This window comes from Perognathus longimembris, chromosome 19 (genome assembly GCF_023159225.1).
Source record: "Perognathus longimembris pacificus isolate PPM17 chromosome 19, ASM2315922v1, whole genome shotgun sequence".
NCBI classification, from domain to species: Eukaryota; Metazoa; Chordata; class Mammalia; order Rodentia; family Heteromyidae; genus Perognathus; species Perognathus longimembris.
The window spans coordinates 7,418,715-7,439,238 of record NC_063179.1 but is presented as its reverse complement, the minus strand read 5'-3'; the positions used below and the strand labels follow the sequence as shown (position 1 = coordinate 7,439,238).

Sequence of the window (20,524 nt, the reverse complement as noted above, 5' to 3'; positions counted from 1 at the left end):
GCTGAGATTATAGAAGCTAGATTAAAATGTGAAAAATTTCCTAAAAACAAAGCCAAGTGAGCTAAGTCTTCTGTTCAAAAACTTCATTTAAACAACAAAAACAAGCTAATCAGATGGTCAAAAGGCTTCTCCAAGATGTTGATCCTGGCCCCTCCGGCGGCCCTTCCTTTATTATTTTTTTCTTACTTGATATGTACCTGGAGATATGATTGACTAATTTTCTGTTTTAATGTTTGCATCTCTAAATAGCGTGTGTAATTCCTGAGCTCAGCTCTCAATAGTTTATGGCACTGAGTAGGGGCGACTTGAGTGAATGAATGTGATTAAAAAGTATAATAAATCTTCTAACCAATGAACCTATCCCATCTCAACTTATTTTAATAAGTACTTAAAAAATATACGCTGAGGAGTTTTGAAACCATGTTTTTGCGCTCACAAGGCATGTACTCTCGAGCCTTGCCCTCAGCCCTTTATACTTCAATTACTTTTCAAACAGGATCATGTGTTTTTGCCTGGGTAAGGCTTGACTGAAATTCTCCTAGTTATATTTCCCCTGCGGCTGAAATGCTCATGGCACCATGCCCACCTTTTATTGGTTGAGATGAGGTATCTCAAACTTGTTGCCAAAGTTAGCCAAGAGCCATGATCCTTCATACTCTGCCCCTGACCAACTGGGATTAAAGGTATAAAGCTACCATTTGTTACAAAGACAGGTTTTACTTACAAAGTACATAAGTATTATAACTGAATAAACTTTTCTATAGATAGAATTTTGTTTTGGCTTTATAGCTTTAAATCTATGAACACTAAAAGCCTTTTTAAAGGGTAGTTATTGTAACAACTAGAAGATGGTTCTGTCAGAGCTAAGAATTCTCTGTAAATAAAAGAACAATGTTTTCTTAGAGGATACTGAGAATGACAGATATAATCAAGAAAGAAGCCTCCTTTATCACAAAAAACCCAAATGATATCTCAACACCAAAGTAGCCTCCGGGCTACAGGAAAATAGACTTACAGCCTGGGAAATAGGGAGCAGAGAACAGTGAAGAATAATGGGTATCAGAAATGGTCACAGAAAGCAAAATACACAGAGAAAAGCACAATACAAAGTGGCTAATTTCTCTTAATGGTTTTAAAATTCCTGTTTACTTGTTTTCAAAGCCAGGCAAAGTGCCTCAGAAAATAATCATTCTTGCTACTTTATTAAGAACACTCCTTTTTAACCAAAGTATTTTATCCAGTCTGAGTATTTGTTTTCCATACCTAAGTTTTAGATTCTCCTAAGAACTCAAATCTATTACAAAGACTAGAATCACTTCTAAAAATAATTCCAAGAATATTCATTCATAAATTCTGAAAAACAAAAACACCATAGGCCGAGGGAGCAATATCATTCTGAGGTTAAAAAAAAAAAAAAAGCCAACAGTCTCTGCAAGTGTGTGCTTTGTGGAACCATTTAAGTTCATGTGTGTATTCTTACATGTTTTCTTTAAAATATGTATATATTCACACATACTGCATACTTACATAAAGATACAATTGCATTAAATACTTAATTCTATTTTCATTTTTCAAAAAAAAAATCTGTAATGTCTCCTGGATCACAAATCCAAGAAGACCTAGCCAGAGAGACACTGACACAAACTCTGCCAGTCATAAGACAGATACAGCCTCATGAGTGATGGAGGTTAAGGGATGTTACTGTGACATTTCCATCAACTGAAGACAGGTAAGGGCAACACAATACATAAAAGTTAAGGTGTCACCACCCAAAAGTGTTTCACAAAACACAAGCTGAGAAAATAACTTGGAAAAAGGGGAATAGACATGGCAGAGAGAGAAAAAGACGAGAAATAAACAATGGAAGGGATAAAGGTAAAGAGGGGATGGACATGTTCATAGAAATCAGAAGGACAAAAGGACACAGAAACAAAGGTAAGGGGACAAGGACAACTGAAGGGGCAAGTGTAAGGAGGAAGCATCACCTTATTCACACTAACAACCCACCTTCCTCATCCTGTTTCTGATTTCACAGGGTGCTCTAAAAGATGTCTTTGAGAAATATCTCACCTACCTGAGGTGCCTTGCTATAGATTACTGTGGAAAAACCTAGATAGCCTAACAGACCACTGCACACAGTTCACTCCAGGAGGAATTTACCTTGGCAGTTATCTGAAACTCCTCGTGTTCTTTCAGCAGCTCCTGGGTGTGCTGTATGCTGGACCCTGTCGAGGTGTGTGTGGAAAGGTAGAACTCCCCATTGTCGTGGATCCACTCTAAAGCCTATTGAGGGAAGGAATGGAAAAACGTTTAAGAGGAAGATGAAAATTGCTGAGTACCCTGTACGCACAAGCTATCCCCTTGAAGAGACATGGTAGAGAATCAAAATTCCAAAGGTTAAAAAAAAAGGGGGGGGGGGCCTGGAAAAAGCATAATCCTGTCATTCTGAGTTGGAAGAATAAAAAGTTAAGAGTTTCTTATATCCTAAGGGCAGATTAATAGTACAGTGAAAGAAACCACAACCAAGATGTCTTTTCAAGAATACAGAGAAGGTGTGACTAATAAGTGGTCTGTGAACCTTTTAATTATAAATATCCAGTGTTTGGGGCATTTTCATAGCAGAAATGAAAGTAAATTGTAACCCCCTGAGAACTTTAGCTTCCAGACTGGGCATTTTACTTCCGTCATGCTTGACTATGGCTATCCCACCTCTAAAACACTATTAATACTGACATGAATGAATGTTATCACTGCCAATTTCTCCATTCATGCAGCAAATTTCCCCCAAGCATATACTGTAGAGCTGAATCCAGGAGGCCTTTGGTAATAGAAGCCTGGATTCTAACACTGCAGTTCAGAAAGGAAGACAAATATGAAGGAAATTCTCAGAATACAGTTGCAATGGCAAAGGCAGTTAAGAGACCATAACAGAAGGAGGTCAAGGAAGTAGTGTGAGGACCCGAGGCTAAGGAATAACAGAGATTAGTACACATTATGGCTGTTGAGTGGAGGAGGAGAGGCTGGAAGTGAGCTATGGAGGGTAGCACAGGCTATAAGGTAGTACTGTGTAGAAAAGGAATTGGAGCAGAATTAGTGGAAGGAGCAGAAGTCCAGACCAGAAGACAGTGGAGAGGTGTGTAAAGGCAGAGATGAGGCATGAGACACTTCTGAGGTTGGCATCCCTCAGACCCAAAGAAGTGAAAGTGGGAAGATAAGGAAAAAGCAGGAGGAACAACACACCTGGTCCCTCTTAAACGAGTACCATGAGCAGGGACCCAAGGCTTCTGGTGTTTTGCTTCTGTTCAGGCCAAAGTAGAGAAATGTCAAGGAGGTATCTGGGATTGACAACTCTGAAGACCAGAAATGAAGGTCAGGGCTGAGAGATACCCCAGGGAGAGAGATAAAAAGAATGGAAAGAGAAACAAAAACAGTACAAACTAAGCCCAGAGAAAGACAGCATTCAGAGTGAAGATAAGAAGAGAACCTGGAAGGAGGGGCCTGAGATGCCCGAGAGGAAGAACGTGTCCAGAGGCAGTGTGGGGAGTGTGTGTGGGAATAAGTCTCTCTCAAGACTTCCACCACGGAGAGTGACATCTTAGTAATATCAGTGTTCTACATTGAGAATTATAAAATTAGTGAGGGATCTCAAGGCTGCCATCAGTAAGCAGTAATTACTAGTGTAGTGATTGTGGTATGGAGCAGAACTTGGGAGGGATGCAAGACTAATGGATCATCATCAGTAATGCTATAAGCTTATCTTTTATGTCAGGACAATTAATTAGCATTTTGCTTCTCCTCAGTTGAGTGATACCTTATATTTTAACGTGAAAAAATATAAAACCATTTCTAGCTAGAAACGAAAGCAGTCCTCTAATAATTCTGAAGTATATTTGAACTACCTTTAAGTTAAAAGTTAGAAAAATGTAATCCAACATTAACAAAACATGACTCCAGCCACCTCACTGTTGGTACTTTAGTGCTGCATCTGGTAAAGTCAGTGAAGATGAGAGAAAGGCCACTAGAGCTCCAGATCTACAACCAATAAACACTAGTTTACCAAACTCAGGGCAAAGGAGCAGTGTTGGGCTCTGGCCCCAATCCATCATAAGGCTAATGTATCAAATGGTGATAAAAATCTGTTTCCTAAGTACAAAACCATGATGAGGAAATTCTTATCTTCATGGGGGCAAAATGTTTTACTGAATGCTTCCTCTGTGGCAGGCTCAGAGTGTCACATGTGGATTTAAAAGACAGTTGAGGCCTGAGTGAGCCTCCAGCTCGGGTCATGTCTCCCATAGGTGTTGGAGAAGTATGCTTTCTCTTCTGCATTTTCCTCGTTACCCCACCCTCATTATGAATGAATAGTATAACATGCTGCTTATCCTATGAAGGCCAAAGGGAAGTGACCAGAATTTTAGACAGAATAAACAGACTACCCTAAAATCATCTTTCATGACTAATGACCTTGACAACACTCTTTACTGCCAGTGATTTCAAAAGGGGACACGTCAAATATACCCCTTTTTATCTGTCTCAGCCAAGTAAGAACCTTTTAAAACTAATTTGAATTATCAGAAATTCTGTCACAATTCTAACTTAATTTTAGATTGACTTTATCTAAAAAACAAATTGTCTTGAAAATACAAATAAATATAAAATCAAATCCTGATTTACATAATCACATGACAAAGGATTTTACAATATTTTAAAGTAATAATTATAATTACTACTTGTATTGCCTGTCTTAAATATGAGGCAAAGGCAGCAGAGGAAACTATACGGCACACTTGTTGAGGGTCACCATGGTGTGAGACTCTGTTTTGACTTTATTTTTAACATTTGTTTTTATACCTGTTATTTCAAAGGCAAGACTGTTTTGGGCATTACAAAGAGGTTTTTGATATGTCTTCCATGACAAATTCTGCCTATCTGATGGAGATATGACCATGAGGGGGAAGTAGAGGTAGAGGAGCTTAACTTGCTGACCTGCTTGGCACTTCTTTCAAAAACAACGTACTGCTGGCATTGGTCTAGCCGTCTCTTCCTCATGGTCCAATAATGTAATACCCTGTTTTCCCGCTGGAAGAGTTCATTCAAGATATCTGAGAGAAAAAAGGAACAGCTGTGTGTTGGTGTTTACTTCCATTAAGGCACCTGAAAAAAAATCTCATATTTTTTAGACTTTTATGCAAATTCCATAGCAATGTACTATGATTATAACATCAGCAGAAACTTAGGTTCAGTCTGTAACATCTCAGGTTGGCTGGATCAGTGGGACATGCTAAGGAGAAAGGGAGGGGAAGGAAAGACAAAGCAAAAGGGTAGAGCACTAGATTTTGTGTGCTGTGGCTATTTCATTCTCTATATTTCCACAAAGCTTTATTCCAAAGCTTTTTATTTCAACAAAGCTTTAGGAAAGAAAGGGGCATGAAGAAAGAAACTAAGAAGCAGAGAAACATGAAGCTGTAAGGAAAAAAATTCTTAATATAGAAAAACTAAAAATGTCATGAGCAAACCATGACCACCATCAAAATGTGACATAAAAAGGCAGAAGAAATTACTGGGGCTGGGAGCCTATGGCTCATGCCTGTAATCTGTTAGCATTTCCCTAGCCTCAGGTCCTCAGCTCCTCCCATTAGCCCCAGATCCACCCATACCTAATGAGCCACTCCTACTCACTATTAAGACCTACTTACTTCCCCTTTATCCCCAGAGAGAAGCTGCCACCTGGATAAGGTGCAGACGCCATGTAGCTCCCTCTCCCGTGGGAACTACGGCCCTACTAATAAACCTCCTTATGAACCTTTTCTCTTGTCTGTGATTATCTCTGCATGGTCCCCTGGGATGGTCGGGACATATCCTTTCATAATCCTAGCTACTCAGGAAGCTAAGATCTGAAGACTGAGGTCTGAAGCAGTCTGGGCAGTAAGTCTGTGAGATTCTTGTTTCCAATTAACCAGCAAAAAGCTAGAAGTAGAGCTGTGGCTCAAGTGGTAGAGCACTAGCCTTGAGTGAAAAAGCTAAGGGACAGTGCGCAGGCCCCGAGTTCAAGCTCCAGTATAGGCATAAACAAACAAAAGCCCCAGTATGGAAGACTCCTCCTACCCCTTGCAAAAAAATCTCAAACTATTAGGAACATGTAAGGCACAAGACATATTTTATAGTAAACAGAAAAAGGGCTAATGATCTATTAATAAATAAAATATGAGGTTCATTTTCATTGGGAAGGAGGTTTTGCTGGAGATTGAATCTAGGGCCTTGCACATGCATAAGCACATGATTTGTTACTGAACTCTACTCATAGCCCTGAAGTATATAAGTTTGAAAACACAGTCACTATGTACCCATGTTTAATCAGTCTTAAACTATGAGGCCCTCTTCCACTGTTATTGGAGAATGGGATAGGAACATATACCTGTATTACTGAGTGCAACCACAGCATAGGGAAATTTGGTATTAGGTAAACCAGAGGATAGGTGTCACTTGGAACTAGGAATTTATCTTCCAGATGCTTGCTAATAGAACTTAAGAGGATTAGACTGAACTAGTAAGACGTCTATGACAGCAGATAAATCTGATGAACAGTGAGTAAAATGTAATGTGGAAAGCTTGCTGAAACTGTATCTATTTTTATAAAAGTGTGAGATCAATCATTTGTTAATTGTTTATCACAAATTTTCCCCCTCATAAAACTCAACTTTGGTTATGTGGCCTTAAGTCAAGATAGTTATTTATGCTGTGTCTATTTTCTTATTTACTTTTTCATACAAACACTTGGTATACATTTTCCCAGAGCCTGTTCTATGCATTTATATGTAAACAAATAAAATATTTTATATATTTTTATACTTAAAAGGTATTAAACTACATAATATTTTGCCTTTTTTTTTTTTTTTTTTTTTTGCCACTCCTGGGGTGTGGACTCAGGGCCTGAGCACCATCCTTGGCTTCTTCCCGCTCAAGGCTAGCACTCGGCCACCTGAGCCACAGCGCCCCTTCTGGCCGTTTTCCATATATGTGGTGCTGGGGAATCGAACCGAGATCTTCATGTGTAGGAGGTAAGCACTCTTGCCACTAGGACATATTCCCAGCCCTGCAATTTGTTTTTTGTTAAACATGCCTTAGGTATATTTCTTGAATTAACTTTAAAATATTTTGTCTATACATACTATAGTTTTCTTTTTTTCCGTTACTTATATGCTCATTTACTTTAAGAAATAGTTAATAGTAATAACCAGAATGCTGTATTTTCTTTGTACATTTTTCAATCTATTATCAGCCCCTATATATTTATTCTGTATTTTATTAGTAAACTGACATCATTAATGGGGGCTTCACCAACATGAGGTGAACAGTAAGATGAAGCCCGAGACTTAAAGCTCATCCTGTGCTCACTTTTTACTTGCTGTTCTGGAGCTTTGATGTGTGTCACCATTCCTGGCATGTTCACGCTGTTCCTGTGCAGGTATTTTAGGAAGACGTCTGCATTCCTTCTAGCAAGCGTACAAGCCTAAGAAATAATAATAATGTTAATGTGAATTTTAGTTAACATGAATTTTAGCACATATGTCATTTAGTGCATGTCATATCGCCAACCTGTTTGAAACAATGTGAATGTTAAATCCTGTTTCAATTAAAACAATATTTTGCTAAGTTATTTCCAATGGATAAACTTGAGAGGCAGGGGAATGAAGGTAGCTGGAGAGCAAGAGTAGCCCTTCCCCTGCAGTATACTCGAGTAGGGATGCAGCCACCTGCAGCCCTACTGTACGATACTTGACTATAGCCCTATGAAAGACTCTGTGCTACAGGCTCAGCTACTCTGTACATGGACTTCTATAAGGGGTAGAGAGTAAACACTTTCCATTCTTCACAGTAGATAAAAGCAGTCATCAATGTGTAAATGAATAAACATGTTCATATTTAGCTTTTGGTTCTTTGTATGTCAATCCCAGGTTTAAACCAGTATGTTTTAAGGTGGCTTGTTACTTTGTGTTACTGTATAATAGATTAATTGGTTTATGTGCTGATAGCAGAATAGACCAAGTAATTTCATTAATGTGCAGAAAATTCCTGGTATCCATGAAGGACTAGTTCAGTGATGCAAAAGCCAGTACTTGGGTGTTGAAGTTTGCCTAGTAAGGGTAGGCTGTAATCAGAGCTTGTTTGCTTTTAGTTTGTTTTTTTTTAGATAAACTCTTCTACTTGTGCTTGGGCCGATTCTGGTCCAAGATCCTCCTCCCTTTGCCTTCCAAGTAGGTGAGACCACAGACAGACAAGACAAGTGCTTCCCCACCCAGGATGGTCTCAAATCTTGATCTTCCTATCTCCACCTCCTGAGTAGTTGGAATTACCTGCATGAACCACCAGCTGCAACTCATTACAGTTAGTTTTCTTTTGCAGTTTTACCTAAATATCTTTCCTAATTATATTAACTAAGTGATTTTTCTTTTCTACTAAATGGATTCTGAAGCATAAAAGGCAAGTTAGAGTGATTCCAACTCAGGTATTTAACAGTGGTTGCATTTAGTAAACTTTAGTCACAGTAACAAAGTGACAGTTGGGGCTTTTACCACTTTGTTTGAGATGGTGGAGGCTACAATGGTTTTCCACCTAAACTTCCTTAAAAAGAAAACCACTATGGTAGAATCAACTGATCTTTATCTATACAGATTTCTATTTCTTTCACCACACAAATTAGATAGTATAATCTCACATGGAAAAAAATATTTTCAACCTTTTCTTTCATTAACTAGCTTATCACTGATGCTGTTACCCCATCACTTTCCACACAAGTCAAGTATGGGGCTACCTATGTGTGGCCACAAGAATCTGTGCAGACTGCAGGTGTTGGTCCTAGGTCACAGTCGCGGCATTCTTCACTGTCCTCAAGTGGACCCTCTGGATCTGTGTAGTGTACCCAGTACCCAATACCATTGGCTCCATACCTTTAGGAATGCTTCTTTCTGCTCCAGATGCTTGCTGATCATTGGAGTGACATGGTCTGTTTCAGAATTAGGGCCCAGTTTATCAGCTCCACCACACCAGTCTTCTTCTCTCTTATACTCCTGCTCTAGGCTCTCAAGGACGCTGCACACCTATGAGACGAAGAAGTTCCAAGCTCTAGGACCACAGCATGTGATCAACATCACTGGAAGCACTTTTAATCAAGAATACAGCAAAGAGCCATGGTCTTTCCCTAGCTAAGGACAAATGCAAGGATCAAGGAAAGCAGGGAGACATTTCAGAGAAAGGACAAAACCAAAGCTAAATTTCCTATATCCTTCTGATATGTTTTGGATCATAAATTTGAAAGGTATCTTCACAACTACTTTCCAACCAATTATTTCTTGATAGGTAATGTAGCAAGAATAATTCTAATTCCAGGATGTGTCTTTTCTTGCTTAACTTGCAACTGACTGGTTTAATGTGGATGAGCATATTAAGGATGACTGAGCTGTCCCACAAAAAATCAAGTCCAAGGTAAAATGTCAGCTGGTAATGAATCTCTCCCCTGACCTGCTCTGAAGTTTTGTAGAAGGCAACAGAAGCATTGACAAGCTTGAGGCGGTCTTCCATTTTGAGCATGAGCTGCTGCCAGTGTGAAGCCACCTTCTCGGCACAGTCGCGAATCATGTCCATGTCATAGTGGTTGGCCTGCAGCATGGCCTCAGCCTTTTGCTGCACCTGCAGGGCACTCTGATGTGTTTTCTAGGGAAAAGGAAGACAAGAGGCTTATTCAGCTGGGTGTCATGTGCTGTCTGAAGGAACCAGGATGCTCTTCACTTTACAGAATCAACTTCAGTTAAGACTCACTAGGATGCTTCTGAAATGATCTGTACCCAATCCAGTGAAAAAGTTCTATTAACTAGGCACAACTGAGATTATATTCAGTTTATGTGATGAAGGACAAACTATATCAAGACCTCATAGAATGAATCTTAGGAGTGGGGTTCTTAGCTGAGCAGAAAAGACTTTAACAAGTGATATTCAAAAAAAGCCCACTGAACAGTTCCAACTTTATTACTTCTATTAGTCTTTCTTATAATAGATGCTGGAGGCAAATGAACAAGGGGAAAAAAGGCCAGAGTAAACACTTTTTATTTTCATTTTCAAATGAAGCTCTAGACTCCAGTGAAAACTTTTGAAGGAACTAGTAGTGATTTTTAAAAGAAAAGAAAACTAGAAATGAGGAGCTCAGGGTGTACCAATTCTCTGAAGGTCTATTGCCATGTAATAAATCTAAGAAAATGACATGACAAACACAGCATCAGTTTTGATCACATGTACTCATGGGTAGAAAATGGGCTTCCTGAGGGCCTGGGGATCAAGGACCGTCCAAGGAAGAACGAGAACCCTAGGGAGGGAGCAGCTAGGGCTGGGATAAATTCGGATTCAAAAAGACAGACAAAAATCTTCCATTTCACTTGAAGTGAGTGGGACTGATGCCATAAAACATTCAACATAATATACAGTTTCAAACTTAACCCAGACACAAGTCACTTTAAAAACTTGCAATTTAATTACTAGGAAACATTTGGCTCAGCATATTTATGAAGTTCTCAAGAGCGGCCTGGAATTGATGCCTCAGGAAGTGTCAACATGTGTCCATTGGCACCATGTAGATGAAAATAAGAAAGTAAGTTAATTTGGGGAAACTAGTGATTTCTGTGACTTTTTTCTCCAACTTACAATATGTATGTTAGTAGAGCCAGAAACAAGCTTTCTGTCACCAACTGTTCTATTTGCTTTTAACTTTATTCTGAGAACAATCATCAGAACTTTGTCCTACCCACAAAGAAACCAATCCTAAAACCAGTGTGTCTGTTGATAGTGAACGTGTGCATGCTAAACTGGCCAACGCTTTCTACTATAGTTTTTGGCCCAACACTGACCCAAAACCCTTGTCGTGGTGAAATATGCTACTTTTAAGGAGAGATCAATCATAAAGAGTTTTGCACACAGCATCATTTGCTGAATTTACAATCTGCATCTGGTCTTGGTAAGAGCCCCCAGAGCTCTCTTTGCTGAAGCTCATTACACAGCAAAAATGTGCCCAGAAGATCATTTACGTCTTGAACTCCCTGATTCAATGTGATCCTGATCAAAGAAGTACATCCTGCCAGGGTCCTTTCAGCAGGACAGGAGGACTCTAGCCACTTGTATCCTTGTTATGAGACCACTGGACAGGATTTCTGTCATCACTTCCCTGGGGTTGGGTTGCTGTACTATTTCTTTTTTTTTTTTTTTTTTTGCTGTACTATTTCTTTCTCCTAGAATTACCAATTGATTTTGTCATTTTTACCAATGGAGTCTCTGGCTCCAATAGTGGATTCCATATAGGAGATGGCAGGCTGGTCTTGTGGCTGGACAAACCAACGACAGAGATGGGTGCTGCCTTACCTCAATGGCATGCTGGAACTGCTCATGCTCTCTCTGCAGCTGCTCTGCCTCCTGCAGTGAGCTGGCTGTGATCAGGCCAGCATTTAACATAGACTCTCCATTTCGGATCCAGCCCAGCACCTGAAACACAGGGTAACTCCAAGTGGTGGCTTCTCTAGAGCATGCTGCAGCACATAACCGAGGGGATGTGAGTTTGCAAGGTGGTCTGGGACTCCCAGAAGGAGTGAAATACTGATTTCCTGAGGATTCCACTGGGATAGTTCCGATTCCTTCAAGAGCTCTACCGCAAGAACTGCACTCCTGTTTTTAGTGGCCAGTGGGGAACGGGCACTGGATTGTTAATGTAAGAGCACAGGTCAGAACAGTTTGCAGATCACATTAGCAAACATAGCAACACAAAGACTCCCCTGATGCTCAAAAAAAAATTTTTTTCCTTTTCTTTCAAACATTTCCAGACCTAATGAATACACAAAATTTGCAAACTGTTTGATAAAGGCAATTATTTTGCTTCCGCAACTTGTTTTCCAATTTAGTGTCAGTTAAGGGCACGGTAAACCAAACGTGAAGTAAGCTGCATTACAAGGCTCAACAACAGATTCTTAAGTCCACACACAAAATCAATTCTGACAGCAGAGGCCATAGAAATTGTGGAAGTTCAATCTGGATAGCTATTTATGGCCAAGACCTTTAGTTATATACACAATATTCTCCTCTTGTTTATTGAAAAAATAAAACTAAATTGGAAAGTAGAGATGTGGCTCAAGTGGTAATCTTGAGTGAAAAAACCAAAGCAGAAGTTTAAGGCCCTAAGTTCAAGTACTGGCATGAGAGAGAGAGAGAGAGAGGAGAGAGAGGAGAGAGAGGAGAGAGAGGAGAGAGAGGAGAGAGAGGAGAGAGAGGAGAGAGAGGAGAGGAGAGAGAGAGAGAGAGAGAGAGAGGGGGGAGGAAGGAAGAAATCAAGCAAGCTGGGGTGAGTTTAAAAATAATACTTCTCAGCACAGCTTCTTTATAGGATGTTACAATTCTAGCTCATGAGATCAAAGCTATAGTCTCTGTGGGAGTTTATGACAATATTGCTTTTCTGACACAGGGATCAAATGCCTGGATATTGAGGTGATGATTGGAACTACAACTACTATAGTTCAATCATGAGAGAAAAGCCACCTATAACCAAGATAGGGTCACTAACCAGATATTAGCATGTACTACCTGTTAACTTGTTCTACAAGCAACATCAACTTGTAGGAGGAACACTAGTTTATTCCGTTATTTCTTAAATAGTTTTGATTTGGGCAAGAAGAAACACTTAGTTGGCAGGTCACAATGCTTTGTTTCACTTAAAATGTAAAAACAGAAAGGACCAACAAGTGTTTTGGGTCAGTTCTAATAATGGCATCCAACCACAGCAGGACTGGCTGGCTGTATACCCAGAGACCACGATAGACTCACTTCTCCTATGAAGAGCCACTTCATCTGGGGACTCGGCCCACAGAATGAGATGCAACATTTACTTGTACAACCCCTTTGGCATTTAGCGCCTAACAATCCTTTTCATTTGTCCTTTTTATTTCTTCCATGTACTTCACAGAATCTTGATAACTGAAGAAAAGCTTCAGCTTTTTATCAATCCTGCTAGATTGGGGGGAAAAAACCCATATAGTTCCTTAGCCTAGGAAGAATGTGCTCAAGATCTCAAGGGAGAGACCACCAATAACAGGACAACCTCATGGCCATGATTTTCAAGGGCTACAGCTTCTAGGCAGGGGATGTTTATCCCTACTACATAGCAGACAGGCCACTGTCTGGGCTGCTGGCTTCATTTGTCTTATTAGATATTACACTGGGGGGAGGGGCTGGAATATTACTTTACATATAAGACAGTTGTGTTGTGATCAGGGAAGACCTTCCTAGATAGTGACAGGACAGAATTTCCATCTTGTCAATGTGAAGGGCCTAAAGCATCCTCACATCCACACATTCTGCCCTTTGCTCACCTGCTTCACCTCTGCCTGCAGGTGGCGCAGTTGTACACACTGCTCCAGGTGCTTCCTATGCTGTTCTGCAGCTAAATCCAGCTCCTGTTGTTTTTCATGAAGAAACTCCAACAGGTCCTGAACCCGAGTTGCCATATCCACATCTCTATCACAAAGCAGCTCCACACCTGCGGACATTGGAAGAAGACCCTAAAATCCAATGCTCATCTTCACCTGTTCAAAACTAGTGCATACAGAGTCTGGCTGTGCATGACTTGCACACTAGGCTCTATACATTGTGGGAGGGGTCTCATCTGAGCAGAGATGGATTTATCTGTCTCTTAGCATACTACTGTAGGAGAAGACATGTAGAGAATTCAAATAAATCCACTTGCCATTTAGTGGCAGTGCAGCATTTTCACTTTGTATAAAATGAATACACAAGTTGTTAAATAAGTTCCTATGGGAACTAATTACATTTCTGAGCTTACAGTGACATCTGCTGGCAAAATATAAACTAAGGCAAACTAAATACTGTGAAAACATTTGTTAGGATTTACTCAGAAATAAACCCATTATTTTGTAAAATATGTTCATGACAGGGAAATAGTACATGGAATTGTTTATGAATAAGTTTCCTAACCATAAAGTTAAATGTGATAACTTTTATTGTATGAAGTAAAATGCAAAACATTTCCTCTTAAAAGAACAGATATCAATAGTAGCTATAAAGGCTACAGAATTTGCAGTTATCACACTGAAACCTTAATTCCACCAGTGACACTAATAATCCACAGCTGCTATAGGACAGAAGCAACTTTCTTACCAGAGGCCTGGACTTCATTGACATACTGCAAAAGATCCTGCCCTTGGTGAATGACATCAAAAGTCAAGTTATTCATGGTCAAGGCTTTGTCAGCATGGTGCTGGAGGCGCTGTTCCGCAATTGTGAGGTCTTCTGTGTCAAAATCATTCATTTGCTGAGAAAGTTCATCATTCCAAGACTCAAGGTCTGAGATGATCTGACAAGGGAAATGAAACAAATATATGGTACCAAAACTCACTGTGCTCACTAAGGAACAGACAATGCCAAAAGGACAAAGAAATCGTATAGGTAAAATGGTTACATTTTATGGTACAATAAACAGCCTTATTAAAGCTGGTTTGTGCGTGTGTGTATGGGTGTGTCTGTGTTGATCCTAGAGCTTGAAATCAGAGCCTAGGCACTGTCCCTGAGCTCCTTTGCTCAAGGCTAGAGCTCTACTACTTGAACCATAGCTGTACTTGGCTTTTTGGTGATGTGAGTCTCATAAATTTTCCTGCCTGGGCTCACTTTGAACTGTAACCCTCAGATATCAGCCTCCTGAGTAGCTAGGATTATAGTGTAACCAGAGCTGATAAAAAAAGGAAACCAACAGGTAGACATAAAAAGAGTACTCACAAAGATGAGACAATTATTCAAAAAGAAAATTTACAACAATGAGTAAAATATATTGAGTATACAAACATCTATTCCTACAAGCTTAAATATTCTTTTGGTTTTGATTAGAAACAGAATGGGAAACCACCTTTATCATGAAAATTACTAAAGGAAATAATTATTTGAACATTTCATAAAACATTTATAGATAAATCTATTAAATATGGAAAGAACAGAATTTTAAAATTATCTGTTTTCAAATTATAGTAAATAGCTACTCCAGGAAACCATCATCAACACAGAAGTGAAGAGTTCTGTTTCATCAGAAGTACTGGGGAGATTTACCAGCAGAAGGATTGGAACTCACTATGTGAAGACACTCAGTTTCAGCTCCCTAAAGAAGTGGGCCAGTGGGTTTTATCTTCTCATTAGCAGAGCTGTGACACTGCACCTCTGGAATATTCTTGCACAAAAACAGAGCACAGTCTAATTAGATTTTTGCATCTAAGTTTAGAAGAAATACTAGGGAAGGAAGTGAGAAATTGTAGAGTGTCACTGTATTTTGTTGTTGTTGCTCTTACTGTTTAACAAATGAACCGTGGAATTGGGTGTGGGAAAGAAGGGCAAGAGGAGTTGATTTAACAAGACTAGTTACCCTGTGTGCTTCCTAAGCGAGGCCCCACTTTAAATCTGAGCACATACCGGGTATCATAAGATAGGAGGAGATGACTTAAATGAGTGAGTTATTCAAGTGCACTGTGGGTACATAAGAAATAGTCACAGCATTTAGGAGTGAAATGACAAGTGGGCACTCTCTACAATATGTTAGCACAGTGGAAAACAAGGGCCATTTGAAGCAAGAGTGATAAATCTTGTTGAATTTGGGAGATAGGCAAATGGAAACTCTATTGTCCTTCTGAATCTGCTTCTATGTTTAAGAATTTTTACATCACAGTTTTAAAAAGCTCTAAAAATAACAATCCAAAAATAAAAGGAACTTCTTGTGAAAGAACATACTATATATTGCAATGCAAATAGCAATTTCCTATGATATGACTCTATGAATCCATATGAACATTAACCAAGCTAGCATGGAAGTTTTTACCTAAGAATCCAGTTATTTCCAGAAAAAATAATCAATGCCTCAGAGTTCCCCAAATGCCCCCTGCACAGATCATTCTGAGTTATTCTTTTATTACTAACATTTACATATAATATGCATATATTCATAAAATTTGATAACATAACACACTGTACTTAAGACTGTACAATTAATAAATAATGAGACATAAGCCAGGAAGTAACTGAGTAAAAAAAATGTTGGAAGGGAAAAAAACCAACCCTAACTTTCATCTTTCTGTCTATTCTAATGAGAGTTTTCTCTTAGGCTATTTCTTTACAGACCCTCAGATTGGAGAGGCTTAGGTGTGACAACGAACCAGACTGGCAATACTGTCTACTAGAGATTACAAGAGGCTCACAATACACTCAAACTGTGTATAATAAAGATTAGTGTGTTAAATCAGCAAAGACCTTTGCTGAGCATAAAGAAAACCCTTAAGGGCCACAATCAAAAGGCCATTAGGAAAAGATCTTGATCCAAAGCTTAGCATTATAGCTTCTTAACAACACCATAGAGAGAGGAAAAAAAACAAAACCAAAAAAAAAACTCAAAAAAGAGGAGTCCCGGCAATAACAAAACCCAAAAAGTATAGTCATGATGTGAACATTGATTCTTGGGAGAAATAACTAGGAAACTTAAAAAGTGCCTCAAAATTTGTAGACAGTTTGTATCTCTTCCTAAATATACATATACTAAACTGTCATAGGATGATATGTTAATCATTTTGTTGTTCTTTCAGATCATCAGAGAAGATTTTATTTAGACTATCTTTCAAAAATGCATGTGTAAAATAAGCTGAAATCCTTGTATTCTAAAAAGAGAACCCCATGAAAGCCTTGATACTCTGTGTGATGTGCATGCTATTCCAACTGAAAACAGGACATAGAAGAGACTTTCAGAAAATGAGCCATGTTCAAATATGCGTGCGTGCGTGCGTGTGTGTGTGTGTGTGTGTGTGTATAGCTCACATTTTTTTGATCCACTCATCAAGCTGAAGGATCTAGTTTGGCTAGAGGAAGGGAGAAATGAATAAGAAAGTGAACAAGGGACAAATATAGTCTGAATACTCAATGCACATATGTGAGAAAGGAAATGGAAAAAGGGAAATGAGGCTGGAGAGAATAACAGAAGCATTGCACACTTAAATGGACATGTTACATTGTAAACCCCCTTATACAACCTTTAGAGGTTTCAAATAAACAAAAACCAAAGAGATGAACCCAATAACCGAAGAATTTTATTTTTCCATAAACCCAATTCCATACTTCCTATGACAGTGAGGTGAGGCTTTTCCTAGGAGAGGAGAAGATCTCTGACAAGCCTACCTGGCTCAGATTTCCACGTGTCAAAATGTTCAAAGAGAATGGGTCATATCCATTCTTAAGCCACAGCCTCTGAAAAGCTATAAGCCATATCTGATTCCAGCCTGACATTAAAGTGTGGGTTGACTTCCTCCTGCACGACTTGGGGTCTGGCCCATTAGCTTGTTCTATCAGGGGTGGAGGCTTGTGGGGGAATGAATGTCCTGTATGCCATATAAGCCTTCAAAATCATTTGGTCCATGATGCCACAGACATGCATACTCCTCAAATGTTTCATTAGCTGCCTGAGGCTGTCTGCCTATACTGATAGCTTTCTATGGTCCACAAATAACACCACTACTTCTAGAAGAGTTTGCTATCCAGAAATAATTCTTACTTTATTTGTATCAGTGCTTCTTAAATGAGGAACAGACTTTTCATCGTATCTCCATTTTATTTATTTATTAATTTTGCCAGTCCTGGGGCTTGAACTCGGGGCCTGCGCACTTGTCCCTGGCTTCTTTTTGCTCAAGGCTAGCACTCTTCCACTTGAGCCACAGTGCCACTTCTGGCCATTTTCTATATATATGATGCTGAGGAATTGAACCCAGGGCTTCATGTGTACAAGGCAATCATTCTTGCCACTAGACCATATTCCCAGCCCTATATCTCCATTTTTACTGAGTTCCTTTCATCAGTTTCAGAGAGTTTTGTCCACCTGTAGTTACTTCTGTGTACAAATCAAGTTTGAAAGAAAAGATCTTCCTCAGAACTACCACTTTTTGTTGAATAAAGTTAAAAGGAGTAGGTACTTTTCTTATCCACATACAAAAGTATGAAAGTCCACTTTGAGATACAAATGATAGAAAATCTCAGAGCAGCTTTGTGGAGGGAAAATTAGGATTGCTGTTACTTAAAATGATGGTTTAGATCACTTTCCTTCTTGGAGGGAAAAGAGAAGGATGGATGGACTACAAGGATAGTGTGGGGGGAGGAAGAGAAACACAGTGAAGGGGGGGAAGAGCAAGAGGAAGAAGTGCGGGTGGTAGCTACTGTCTGCTTCAGGGACGGCGAGTGCTGATCAAGCATATACACAGTGTGACGGCACACTGATCAAGCCTTACATGGACCTGGGCAAGGAAGTTGTCTCCAAATCCCCCCCTCAATGCTGCTCTGCTTTGATTCTTACACTTATCCTATCTCCCTGCTCTTCCCATCTGACCCTACTGCAGTCTCCCATCCCAAAATGAGGCCCTGGTCTCTGGGGGTGGAGAACAAGGCAGACTTGAGTTCCTCTGTGATGTTCCTTCTGCCTCTGCTCTCCCTGCACAGATGCTGTGGACAAGGAGGCAGGGGACGGGGTAGATAGAGGAAGGGGAAGGGTGCTAGGGGCTCTGCTTCTCCACCAGATGGGAGCACAAGGATATGGGACACTTACTTCAATGGCATCCCTTTCAAATATGCGTAGCTGCAAAAAGAGTTCGAGCTTGATCTTGCGCTCTTGGAAGAGCTCCTCCATCTGTGACTGGGCCTCGTCCAGCTGCTGCAGCACTGTCTCAATGTGATTGATGGAACTATTGTGGGGGGTCTTGTTGCTGGAGATGGCAGAGTCCCTGTAAGGGCAAAGAAAGAACGAGATTTTAACAGGACAAACAGGAACTGGATGAGAAAGTCTCACATTGTTAGACATCAGATCCGGCAACTCAAATCTTCAGGGGAAGAAGCTGGCAGGAAGCTGGACTTTGTCTCAGAAAATGGAAGAGTCTTCCCTCTGCAAAACAACATCAGTCTCCTTCCTCTCGGCTGCTCTGCCAAACCTGAGGATGTGCTGCAGAGTATCTGTGGCTCTATGGAATATTTTTAAGTCACTCTCAACAGCAGTCTAATAATTATGGAAAATTATTCTGGTCAAGTTTTAGTTTCACCACTTTTCCCTTTTCAGAAGAGCAAACAGCTAATACCTGTTTAGAACACTGCTTGAGAGGTTGCTCCTTAATGTAATCAATGAAACCTTTTCTAGCTTTTACAAGACTAAGAAAATCTAGCATCATGTAAAGCTATCAGCCACTGATTCTACCAATCATCTTAAGTAATACATAGAGGACTACATCTTAGTGTATAGTCCCCATGAACCAATAAAAAGGAATTTTTTGAATTTGTTTCTAAAGGAAACAAAAACCACATCTGGCATTGTTGCCTGTTCTGCAGGACACTGAGGGTTACTGTCCTACTACACCCATGTACTACCAGCCACGGACGGATGTGTTGGTGCTACAGACATAGTTAAGAGGCAGAGCACTGGCGTGGCATGTGAGAAGTCCTGGGTTTGATCCCCAGCACTGTAAAGTGCAACAGTAAAGGACAGATGTGACGCCATGCATGAGACAGGCAGATCCCTGAGGGCCTGGGGACCTCCCTAGGAGGTTTGGAATAATTTATTTAAAAAGAAACTTCAGTAGTTATTAGATGTTAACAGGACATATTTAGAGCCAAATATTGAGGCTTATGGGTCAATGTTGTAATGAGAAAAATTATGGAATTAAAAAAAATTGCGAAAGCAAGAAGGGAGAGGAAAAAAAGAAAGCTGCTGTTCTCCTCTGAATTCACAGGAGTCATCTGTGCTCCACTTAGCAGGACAGAGAATCAGAGCTACTTGCTCAGAAACATACAGGAGGAGGGGAACTCCAGCAGTTCCGAATGCATGTGTGCCTGGCAGGGAGAAAGGCTCACCTTAGCTGCTGGATGAGGTCCTCCCCTTCCTTGATCACATTGACAGTCACCTGCAGCGTGGTCTGTTGCTGTTGCCCAAAACGCTTGATGAGATCCTGCACAGCCTCCACGGACTCGGCATATACATCGTCCAGCAGCTCCTTCTGCAGCTCCTCCAGCCATGTCCACAGCTGCAGATGGACAGGGGCACAGTGAGCAGGCAGTACAGACTGGGCACTTGCATGGGAAGGTACTCCCAGAGAGAGGGAGGGAGGGAGAGAGGGAAGGAAGGAAGGGAGGGAGGGAGGGTGGGAGGGAGAGAGGAGGAAGCACCACAAACAGTCTGGCGGCCAGGGGAACACATGTACCAAAAAAAGCATTATGCCACCACTATGTGGAGAAAAAATAAACAAGCAAAGCAGAAGGGACTGTCACTAAAGAGAAAAAGGAAAAGGAAGCTGCTCTCCCCCTCTTCTAAGGCTCAGTCTGGAGTGCAATGGAAATATAAACACTCCCTCAGAAAACAGGAACATGCGCTGGACACAACAGACATTCTCTGGTCCTCAGCCTTAGCAGATGAAGTTTTATTCTTAGC

At 40.3% G+C, this 20,524-nt stretch overlaps 1 protein-coding gene across 3 annotated transcripts in view; it reads right to left on the bottom strand.

The window, feature by feature from the left end:
- Trio (trio Rho guanine nucleotide exchange factor) overlaps positions 1–20,524 on the bottom strand; it is a 272,642-nt gene that overhangs the window by 105,860 nt on the left and 146,258 nt on the right. For all 3 annotated transcript variants that reach the window (XM_048368060.1, XM_048368061.1, XM_048368063.1), the window contains 10 exons: positions 19,951–20,120; positions 18,659–18,833; positions 14,203–14,398; positions 13,398–13,564; positions 11,404–11,523; positions 9,520–9,711; positions 8,949–9,098; positions 7,396–7,510; positions 4,987–5,102; positions 2,161–2,283 (listed from right to left, as the gene is read on the bottom strand). In XM_048368060.1, the coding sequence (XP_048224017.1) occupies positions 2,161–2,283; positions 4,987–5,102; positions 7,396–7,510; positions 8,949–9,098; positions 9,520–9,711; positions 11,404–11,523; positions 13,398–13,564; positions 14,203–14,398; positions 18,659–18,833; positions 19,951–20,120 (1,524 nt within the window). The remainder of the gene's footprint in view (positions 1–2,160; positions 2,284–4,986; positions 5,103–7,395; positions 7,511–8,948; positions 9,099–9,519; positions 9,712–11,403; positions 11,524–13,397; positions 13,565–14,202; positions 14,399–18,658; positions 18,834–19,950; positions 20,121–20,524) is intronic.